This window comes from Solanum tuberosum, unplaced genomic scaffold, assembly GCF_000226075.1.
Source record: "Solanum tuberosum cultivar DM 1-3 516 R44 unplaced genomic scaffold, SolTub_3.0 scf00060, whole genome shotgun sequence".
Classification (NCBI taxonomy): Eukaryota; Viridiplantae; Streptophyta; class Magnoliopsida; order Solanales; family Solanaceae; genus Solanum; species Solanum tuberosum.
In genome coordinates this window covers 1607614-1618252 of record NW_006238985.1, presented here as the reverse complement: position 1 = coordinate 1618252, position 10639 = coordinate 1607614, and the positions used below count along the sequence as shown (strand labels likewise).

General features: G+C 31.2%; 3 protein-coding genes across 4 annotated transcripts in view; all 3 read left to right on the top strand.

Moving 5' to 3' along the window:
• Positions 1-588: 588 nt before the first annotated feature.
• LOC102591428 (WAT1-related protein At1g09380) lies at positions 589-2942 on the top strand. Its single transcript, XM_006344737.2, has 7 exons — positions 589-843; positions 1489-1551; positions 1656-1772; positions 1854-2106; positions 2188-2346; positions 2440-2591; positions 2688-2942. Exons 1-7 carry the CDS (start codon positions 668-670, stop codon positions 2839-2841), a joined length of 1074 nt encoding a protein of 357 aa, XP_006344799.1. The 5' UTR covers positions 589-667; the 3' UTR covers positions 2842-2942.
• A 2624-nt stretch (positions 2943-5566) lies between these two features.
• LOC102590846 (ADP-ribosylation factor 1) overlaps positions 5567-10639 on the top strand; it is a 10097-nt gene continuing 5024 nt past the window's right edge. The window contains exon 1 of the mRNA XM_015307565.1: positions 5567-5650. The gene's annotated coding sequence lies outside the window, so the exon portion shown is untranslated. The remainder of the gene's footprint in view (positions 5651-10639) is intronic.
• LOC102577687 (ARF-like small GTPase-like protein) lies at positions 5644-9031 on the top strand. Of its 2 annotated transcripts, none has more exons than XM_006344734.1 (7): positions 5644-5761; positions 6325-6485; positions 7522-7592; positions 8005-8124; positions 8344-8462; positions 8591-8672; positions 8756-9031. In XM_006344734.1, the coding sequence occupies exons 2-7, from the start codon at positions 6338-6340 to the stop codon at positions 8759-8761; spliced, it is 546 nt and encodes a 181-aa protein (XP_006344796.1). In that variant the 5' UTR covers positions 5644-5761; positions 6325-6337; the 3' UTR covers positions 8762-9031.

Genomic DNA, 10639 nt, shown 5'->3' with positions numbered 1-10639 from the left:
TCAATATTCTTGATCTTATGTAACAATTTAATGGCAAGTTCTATGCATGAAAATAAGCTACCATGTCTTACAAGAAACCACCCCACCCCCACCCACCCTATCCCTACCTAAGGTAGTGACGGAGTCTAAATTTCTATTACAGGGTGTCAAAATATAAAAAGTAAAATTATTTACAAGTCAATATGTATACGTAAAAAAAAATATTTATGTAATTTTTTGATAAAGAGGTTTCGATCGACACACCTCAAGTATATATGGATCCGCCACTGCCCCGGACCGATCCAGTTCTTCAAGTACTACTCAATAGGTTTTACTTGTACCTTGTATATGTTAAAATTCCATTAACATAAGTTAATTTGAGAGTATAACTGTAACGGCCTATACACTTTAAATCTTGAATCCGTCTCTCCTCACCCTGCCCCAAACCCCACACCCTATCGACGGTTCTTTTTTCTTTTTTTTTTCTCAGTATACAGGTCATTTCTTGAACTTCACAAAAGCCCTTTAATTAATTTTCTTGTACATATAAATATGACACATGACAAACACTTCTCATTATAAAACTAACCCCTTTTCTTTAATCTTTCATTTCTCTTCTTTCTTCATTTTCATTTTCTTCTTGTTAATTCTGATCAAGAGGTTGTGAATTTGGAGAAGAAGAATTAATATGGGGAATGACTTGTTGCCTTTCTTGACTATGGTGATTGTACAATTAGGGTATGCAGGGATGAATATTATTTCAAAGCTTGCAATGGATTCAGGCATGAACCCTTTTGTTCATGTAGCTTACAGACAAATATTTGCTACCATTGCAATTGCACCATTTGCATATTTCTTGGAAAGGTACAAACTTTATACTGTGCCTATAAATTAAATAGTCTGTAAAAGTATATCTACCATTTATGGCTTCTATTTTCTCTTTCTCCAAGAATTTTAAAGCCTAAATTGCATGCATATTATTGTTGTTTGGGTGATTTTTTCATGATTTTTTTTTTATATTATATATATATATATATATATATATATATATATATATTCTTGGAACCATGCAAATGGTTCACGAAATAGACATGGCTTAACTAGCTTGCTTCTTCATTTCCACCTTCTTTATGCCTAGAATCTTGCATTTTCTTGATTTCTTTAATTAGTGTCATCTTTATCTTTTATTTTATCCTTATTATTTTTTCATTGTGAAGGAGAAAAAAAATGGAAGAAACAAATCAACAAGATTTCATGTTAGGGGTATTATTAGGTTGATTAATATAGAGTCTTTGTTATTTCCTTTTTTTTTTTTTGTTATCTAGTCTAGTTTAGCCAAAAATATAATCACATAACTCTAGGAAAATGATATAGTAAGAAATAAATATAGCACTAATCAACTTAGTTGTACAAAATATTTTTTGCATTGGACAGTAATTTGGATTACGTACGTTTTTTTTTCTTTTTTCTCTCAATTTTCATTTAATATTTGAAGTGGGTTTTGTGCAGAAAAACAAGGCCAAAGTTAACTCCATCCATCCTTTTCCAGATTTTCTTGTGCTCTATTTTTGGGTGAGTCACTTCTTCAACTTTAGTTTCTAATTAGAGTATACAACTTTTGCTTTGAAATTGTAAAGTAAAAATCTGATAAAGGCTCAATTGATATGATTTTGCAGGGTTAGTATGAACCAAATAACATACTTTGTTGGCCTCAAGAATACAACTCCAACTATTTCATGTGCTTTGTCAAATCTAACCCCAGCTGTCACTTTTCTTCTAGCTATCCCTTTTGGGTAATCATCATCATGACCTCACTAGTTACTTAATTAAGTACTCGTTAAAATTTCGAGATTCAAACTTGTAAATTTTGACAGGCTAGAAAGAGTGGGACTTGGGAGTAAAGCAGGGCAAGCAAAGATGTTAGGAACAATATTATGTGTAGGAGGTGCTATGTTATTGTCATTTTACCATGGATCTATTGTTCCAATTGATCAACCAAACATCCATTGGAAATATGCACAAGACATGACACAAAATAAAAGCACCACAAGCCATGGAAATTTCATATTAGGCCCTTTTCTACTCATTATTAGTGCTGTTTCTTGGGGAATTTGGTCCATCCTTCAGGTAACAAATTTTATATTCATCAATATATTTTAATTCTTATAATTTTTCAATTGATATGTTATTATTATTATTTTTGGTCAGGCAAAACTAAGCATGGTGTATGCAGCTCCTTATTCTAGCTCAGCTTTGATGTGTCTAATGGCTAGTTTTCAATGTGTGATTGTTGGAATTTGCTTTGATCATAATATATCTGATTGGTCTTTGAGCCATAGCATCAGAGCTGTCTCTTCTATTTACTCGGTACGTATTTAATTTATATACAGGTTAAAATATATTGATTGTGTAAAAAAGTGTGACTAATTAATAACGCGCTACTTTAATTTAAAATTACAGGGAGTGGTGTGCACTGCACTAGCTTACTGCTTAATGTCATGGTGCATAGAAAGAAAAGGTCCATTGTATGTTTCAGTATTCAATCCATTATTGCTAGTAATTGTAGCTATTCTCAGCTGGGGTTTGCTTCAAGAGAAAATCTACATCGGAACGTAAGTTAATTATTAAATTAAAGTATACATATTCATCGACTCATCGTCATTATTTGGAATAATTAATTAATGTGTATTTTTTGTAATTACTTTCAGGGTTGTAGGGTCAATTCTGATAGTATTGGGACTTTATGGAGTACTTTGGGGAAAAAATAACGAGTTGAAGCTTCCAATAGAATTTGATGAAGAAATTGGTGATATTGAAAAAGAAAAACAGAAAAAGGACATGGAAATGCAGTTGCAGCATTAAAAATGCATGGACTTTATCAAGTAGTTGTAGAAGAGTATTATTTAGCTGAGCAAGCCTAAAAACTTTGTTGTATCATTACATCATTACCATTGTTCTTGGTTCACAAATATAATGACCACTTTTCATTGTTATAACTTGATACATTCAAAAAAAAAAAAAAAAATCAAACAAAATGGAACAAATTAAAAATCAATGATTTAAAAGGTATCTCTTTCTGTTTCCGCGGTACTTTTCGAATTTTGAGATTCAAGCAAGGTTATCTTTGACCGTAAGTTTTTCATAAATCTTTTAAACATTTTAAATTATTAATTATTGTGACTTATAGTACTTTTTATGTAGTTTACAAATATATAAATTTCATTTCAAATTTTTTGAAGATTCTCAAAAAATGAAAAGTGTCACATAAATTAGGATAGAGAAAGAAAAACTTAGACTCGTTTTTGTTTGTCACAAGAACAGTTTTTTTCCCACGTGGTTTAAGTCTTGAATGATTGCTTATATGCTTTAATACACTTTCTTAATTTCTAATTCGATTCATTTGATTATAATTATAACATGTACTAGAATTGAGAATTTATTTACTAAATTAGAATATTATTAGGTGCACATATATATTGTTATTATGTCTTCATGTTTTTCTTTCAATTTTATATAATATCATGTACTTTTTATCTATTTTTTGTTTATAGTTTGCAAGTACTTTGAAGAGCTTACAATATCACAAACTATCGTTTTATAACCCAGTAACATGTATCCTTCCTTTAATTTTTCACTCGATATTAATACTAATACTATAACTTTGATGGCGTCCGGAGCCTAAAGGGCAAAAAAAATTGACAAAAATTCCAAAAGAGCACATCAATTTTTTTTCTAACCAAAAGGGCAAAATCGCTAATGACGCAACAATTTTGTTTGACGTTGTTAACTTCTTCTTTTTTTCTAGAAAATCGCTACCCATGTAGCGTTTTTGCTTTTTTTTTTTTTTTTTTTATAGAAATCGCCATGGCAGCGATTTCCGTTTTTTTTTAATTTTCAAAATCGCTGCTGTTGTAGCGTTATTCCTTTTTTTGAAAAAAAAAATCCTGCCTAGGCAGCTTTTTGGTGGAAAAAAATTGATTTTTTTTTCTGAAATATCTGCCAACTAGTCAACATCAAAATGACGATTTTTATTTTTATTTTAGAAGAAACTGCCTTGGCAGCGATTTTGGTGGAAACTTTTTTATAAAAAAAACAAAAATTAAAAAAATCTTTGACAATTGATGGAAATCTTTTCTTAATTTTTTTTTTATAAATATCGCTGCCAATTTGTTTGTAAAAAAAATTGTATTAACTTTTTTTTTTAGTTCACTGACACTTAGCTAAATTCCCTTCTAATTTTTTTTTTATTAATTGTTCACACATTCACATGTTGAACAATTAAAAAAAAAATTAAAAGGAAATTTCGCTAATTGTCACTGAACTAAAAAAAATAAAATTAATACGATTTTTTTAAAAAAAAAAAATTGGCAGCTATATTTATAAAAAAAAAAATTTCACCAATTGGCAGAGATTTTTTTAATTTTTTTTTTATTAATTGTTCACACATTCACATGTTGAACAATTAAAAAAAAATTAAAAGGAAATTTCGCTAATTGTCACTGAACTAAAAAAATAAAATTAATACGATTTTTTTAAAAAAAAAAAAATTTCACCAATTGGCAGAGATTTTTTTAATTTTTTTTTTAATAAAAAAGTTTCCACTAAAATCGAGGCAGCGATTTTGTTTTTAAAAGAAAAGAATTTTCACCAAAATTGCTGCCAAGGTAGTGTTTTCTAAAAAAAAATAATTTTTTAGTCAATTTGATATTGACTAATTGGCAGAAATTTCAGAAAAAAAAATCACAATTTTTTTTTTCCACCAAAAAGCTACCAAGCCAGGAATTTTTATTTTTTTAAAAAAAAGGAATAATTGTATACAAATAACTAAGGTAAGCATATAATAATTCTGAATTTATACAACCAGAAACCGAATTATACAAATTCTAAATTTATACAATTAGGAACCGAATAACAACATTTCGTAAAACTGTAGCCACAAATTAAAAATAATCAAAACTATAGTTATATTACATAATATACTCTAGATGTTTGCTATTTCGTGTAATTTTCCCTATTTATATCAGCCACTAACCAACATAAATACCCAACAATCAATAGCTACCAACTTTTTAATGATAAAATCCCTCAACAAACACGTTTTCTCCTCAAGGATTTGTTTTTCTAAGTAAAATCTCATATATACGAGCGAAGGTTGAAAACACTCATTTATCGAATAATAATAATACAAAAAACTGAATTTCTATAATAGTATTTAAAAATTGATGAAGTGTAATAGGCTAATAGCATATAATATTTTGTATATGAGATCTAATTTATAACATCACTTAACTATTCATATTTCATTATGTGACATTACTTATTAGAGCAAATTCTGTTGATTGCTTAAATTAAATTAGTTAAGTTGAATAGTTACTAATTTTTTAAAATCAAGGGATGTAAATTATATTTTATGCATAAATATTATTTACAAAAATTACAATCGAATACAGTTCAATATTCGAAAATTTTCAACCGAAATACTCTAATATACGGTGAAAAGCCTAATAAAAGAATCCAATTCTGTAACTTAATATTTGAAAATTCAAAATTGTGACATTAAAATACGTGAGGCTTTCGCTAAAACAAGAAGAGAACTTCCAAAGTTGCCCATTTCTTGTCAATTATACAAAGGGCAGTGTTTTTCTAGATCTACTGCCCCCTCTCTCTCTCTCTGTGATTCCTTCTTCATCACCGTAAGATCTCTCTCCTCCATTTCCTTTGTATTACATATCTGTCACATACGCGTCGTTCGGTTCATAACAATTGATTTGACAAAGTTTATGTATGTATCTCTTTCTTGATTGAAAAGTTTGTTGAATTGGAGATCTGGATTTTGGCTTTTTGGATCTGGGAATTTGATAAAGTTTTCATCTTTCTTTGATTTCTTGTATTTTTATTGTATTGATTTGATCTCCGTATGCTTTATTCATCTGGGTTCTTCTTCTTTTTGGATCTTGATTTGGGTGCTTCTTCTTTTTGATAAATGGATCCGGATTGTCATTGCCCAAGATCCGTTCTAAGTAGAGGGGTTCTTGATTCTTTTAATTGTTAAACTTGTTGCTACTAGATCTCTCGATGAATAAAGGATTATTGAAATTTATGATGAAATCTTTTGATAAAGATCCAACAGTTGCTTTTTTGATACATCAAATGTATTGAAAATGAAGGCTTAGATCAGTATGTTAAGAGGAGTACCACGCCATAATTTGGATTTTTATGTTGGCTTAAGATCATAATTTTGTATTGTGCATTTATGTAACCTCTTGATTCAATAAAATATGTTGTCTTAAGCTTGATTGATAGGTGAATGTGTGTGGTAATTGAATCTTAATTTTGGTCCAACAGGCATTGAAAAAAGATGGGTTTATCATTCGGGAAGCTTTTCAGTCGGCTGTTTGCCAAGAAGGAGATGCGTATTCTGATGGTGGGTCTTGATGCAGCTGGTAAAACCACCATATTGTACAAGCTCAAGCTGGGAGAGATTGTTACCACTATTCCTACCATTGGTAATTTATGTTGTGTGTACTATAGATGTTTTATTGCTTGCAGAACTGATATATCGTTATGATCGGAACACTGTCGTTTTGTTTTTGTTATTAGTAGTTTCTGCCAAAACATCTCTATATTATACCTACAATTTAAGCTACACCCTTAAGTATCCATGTGAATACAAAACATCCTTAGAACATGTGCTAGACACATGCCATCACCAAAACATCCATTGCCCGATCATAGTATTGCAGAGTTTCTTTGCAATAGCCTCCAATGGAATACTATATAGTAGTAGAGCTTGTTGAACACATTGGTTTAACCACCAATAAAATTCCAAACTAGACAAGTCAATAATCAAAACTACCTTCTCTGGTCAGCAAAATTTATTACTTTTAATAAGAAGCTATCAACTGTGCCCCCAGAAAAAAATAAATCTAACTGATTCTTCAGCAATATACTTGCAAGGACTCCTTCTTTCTGCAGACTGAACCTAGTAGCAAATGAAAACCAGCAATATCTAACTTCAGGGACTAACCTTCTATGTCCAGTTGTAAAACTGTAAAGAGAGCTTAGCTTCAAACAGCGACATAGAAAACACTTGTTCATAGGGTTAAATGGGTCCTATATCCTTCGTTGGTCATTTTCTTCAGCAAACTATACATATAAGAGACGTCCCAAACTTTTTTTGATAATTCAGAACATGCCAAACTTCTATCTTCAGCATGTAGTAAGATATAAGGTACCCTTCAAGACGTTTGTTGATAAATCAGGGCACAGAAAGCTATTCCGCAGCTACCGCGCAAGGGTGCATCACTTTTTACATGAATGACTAGCTTGTTTTTTGTAAATTGTTACATAAATTTGTCCTATGTTCTGTTTCAATATATATTTAATATTCTAGATCCAATTACTGCTGCAAACAGCTTTGCACCACAATTATGTTCTCTGTTTCTAGCAGCACGGTTTGTTCTGCTGACACACATATGTCTTATTTGTGCTGATTCAAGCTATTGATCTTAATGTTATCTTCAATAACTCTTTCTTTATCAGGATTCAACGTGGAGACTGTTGAATACAAGAACATAAGCTTCACTGTCTGGGATGTTGGGGGTCAGGACAAGGTACTTAGTGCCTTAACCAAAGTGCTATGCTCTTTTCAGTATCTGACATTAGAAGATGATTGCAAGTGCTTCTACTTTGAGTTTGGCTGACTTCATACTGACCTTACTTCATGTTGCGAGTTATAGAAAGAGCATTTCTGGTTTTGGAATTATATTTTCTTTCTATTACTAGTATTTCAAATTCACCATGCTTATTTTTCTGATTTTTTCATGTTCGTACTCACCAGCCACCAGAATAACAGAAATATAAAACCAAGAAATGATCTTTTGTTCTGTATCATCGACTTCTAGCGTTCTTTGCTGCTATCAAGTACATACTTGTTTAGAATCTGCAGTTATGCAATGACTTCTTTCGGATATTGACTTACTTTATATTGTCTGTTGTTCCTTGTCAATTTTTTGGCACTTCCAGATCAGACCATTGTGGAGGCATTACTTCCAAAACACACAAGGACTTATCTTTGTGGTTGATAGTAATGATCGTGACCGTGTTGTTGAGGCTAGAGACGAGCTGCATCGGATGTTGAATGAGGTATGCAACACCCACCTCTTGTTATTTCTGTTAAGATTATATTGTGTCTTGGGGTGGCCCATGTCTGGTGCAATACACAAGATACATCCAGAAATAGTCCCATGGAGCACTTGAAAGTCTGAAATGATCTGTATTTACCAACTTTCTGTTCTAGTTAACTTGTAGTTGGTTCTTTTCACTCATACCCTATTTTGAATGAATTTTGCAATGTATGCATAGGATGAACTGAGAGATGCTGTGTTGCTTGTGTTTGCTAACAAGCAAGATCTTCCAAATGCTATGAATGCTGCTGAGATTACCGACAAGCTTGGTTTGCACTCCCTCCGTCAACGTCACTGGTATGTACTATTTTGTGTTTCCTTATTTGTAAGATATCAAATTATATGTTCTTATTGAGCATGGTGCTGGAGATTGATACGGGCTTGCATGTGCTACCTAATGCTGAATCTATGACTTTCTATTACAGGTACATTCAGAGCACATGTGCTACCTCTGGAGAAGGGTTGTATGAGGGGCTTGACTGGCTCTCAAACAACATTGCTAACAAGGTATGGGAACGAGCACATTATCATATTAGATTTTATTTGACACTTTAATTTGCTCTAATCTTCCAATGACCTTGTTTTTGCAGGGTTGAACACGAGATCCATGATTTTTGCAGCTATATTTTTGTCAATATAGACTTCAACAATGTCTAGAGCACTTGTGCACCTTCTGATCGTTCTTATGCGAGATGGATCCACTTATCAGTATTATTTTTTCAGTACATCTTCCTTTCTTTAAAAGAATGTTTACTTTACAGTAACTTTAGTTGAATTCATGTAATATTTTACACACTGGGTTTACATATTCTCAATGACTCTGCTTTCAACATTTTGTTTTAATTATGACTTGAGGTTCTCTCCCAGTGTTCGTTGGTTTTAGTTATGGCTGCTTTTCTTTACTGCAGCAGTTTGAACTATTTTGTTTGGTTGAGAAGTTAATGTCGATGACAACTCTATAACAAGATGAAGTTTAATAGGAGTAAACTTCATCTTGTTGAGAGGGGATTTTAGTAGTTTAGTTGGTTGGCTACTTGAATTTTCATTTTGTTGGTGAGAATTTGGATCCCACCTTATAGTTCTCTTCCCCATTTCCCCCAACTTAACCCCGATGTATTGATGATAAAAAAATTTAAAAAGCAAGAAAAGAAAAGAGCAGACGGTCAGTAGCAAGACAACTCTGTTGCCTTTGTGTGGTGGCTTGTTCTCTTTAAGCAATCTGCAAAAAATGTAGGATTTGGAGCCAAGTAGTTTAACAAAATTCACTAAGCAATTAAGCATGGCACACTTAGTTATACTGTTAACAGCAACAAGCAGTTCCCTTCAAATTTCAATACGTGGCAATAGCATAACGTAATTTGTACCTTTGACCATTGACGCATGTGATCATTTATAATGTCAATATTCTTATGACACTCTTCTTGTATATATTCTTGAGCCAAAGGTCTGTCAGAAATAGTTTTTCAATCTCCAAGATAGGAGTACTCTTCATGTATATCTGTTGGACTTCTAAGACCTAATATTTACCCTCATATATCATAATAGCTTGTTTCACACCCATTTATAAAGCTTGTCAAAGTTTGTCTTCCACTTCGGTAGGATTCTTCCATTGGCACAACACCTTCCTAACACTCAACATTTAGACACCACAATCTAATCTAATCTCAAGTTAGCTTCAAAGGGTTTGATATACCCTCAACTTTGTCATTTAGAGCTAATATACCTCTCGTTATGAAAGTGGCTCATATATACCCCTACTTATATACAAATGACTCACATATACCCTTTCCCTCTAACGGAAATGAAAAAAAATTAATTTTAGTTTAATTTTTTTAATTATTTTTTAAAAAAAAAACTATAATCCCATATGGGTATATTTAGGGCCCGTTTGGCCATGCGATATGGTATCATGATATGGTATCATGATATGGAATCATGAGATGAAATTGAAGGTTTGTTTGGACATGCGATATGAAATTTTTGTGTTGTATATTTTCTCATAAACATAAAAATCCCATAAGATGTAAAACTATTAAAATAGCCCCAATTGTTTATTCAATCTTATCAAATAAACAAAAATTATAAAATCGCATAATAAATTATTACAAAGTTATTTGTTCTTCAGTTAAATAATTGTTTCATCTAACTTTAATTTAATTAAAAAAAATTGAACATAAATTGTACTTGATATGTTCATATCTCTCAACAACTCTTACAAATAACCTATAAAGTAGGGAAAAAACATACATTAGTGAGTAAATATTAACTTAGAAGTTAAATGCACTAAGATAAAAATTAACAAACATCACTAACTTCTAACTATTTACAAGAAAAATCAATAGTTAAATATTATTGAATAACGAAATTTTAAAAAGTTACCACAAGTTTGAGTCAAAAACACTTCTAATAAAATTTAATCAAAAAAATTATAACTAGTCCACTTGACTAAATATTAATAACTAATTGATCAAATT

What these genes read in the sequence shown, in the direction of transcription:
- LOC102577687 (XM_006344734.1), top strand. Translation starts at nt 6,338, where the DNA reads ATGGGTTTATCATTCGGGAAGCTTTTCAGTCGGCTGTTTGCCAAGAAG. An exon ending in TGCATCGGATGTTGAATGAG is followed by an intron (nt 8,125 to 8,343) that starts GTATGCAACACC and finishes ATGTATGCATAG; the next exon opens with GATGAACTGAGAGATGCTGT. An exon ending in TCCCTCCGTCAACGTCACTG is followed by an intron (nt 8,463 to 8,590) that starts GTATGTACTATT and finishes TTTCTATTACAG; the next exon opens with GTACATTCAGAGCACATGTG.
- LOC102591428 (XM_006344737.2), top strand. Translation starts at nt 668, where the DNA reads ATGGGGAATGACTTGTTGCCTTTCTTGACTATGGTGATTGTACAATTA. An exon ending in GAATTTGGTCCATCCTTCAG is followed by an intron (nt 2,107 to 2,187) that starts GTAACAAATTTT and finishes ATTTTTGGTCAG; the next exon opens with GCAAAACTAAGCATGGTGTA. An exon ending in CTGTCTCTTCTATTTACTCG is followed by an intron (nt 2,347 to 2,439) that starts GTACGTATTTAA and finishes TTAAAATTACAG; the next exon opens with GGAGTGGTGTGCACTGCACT.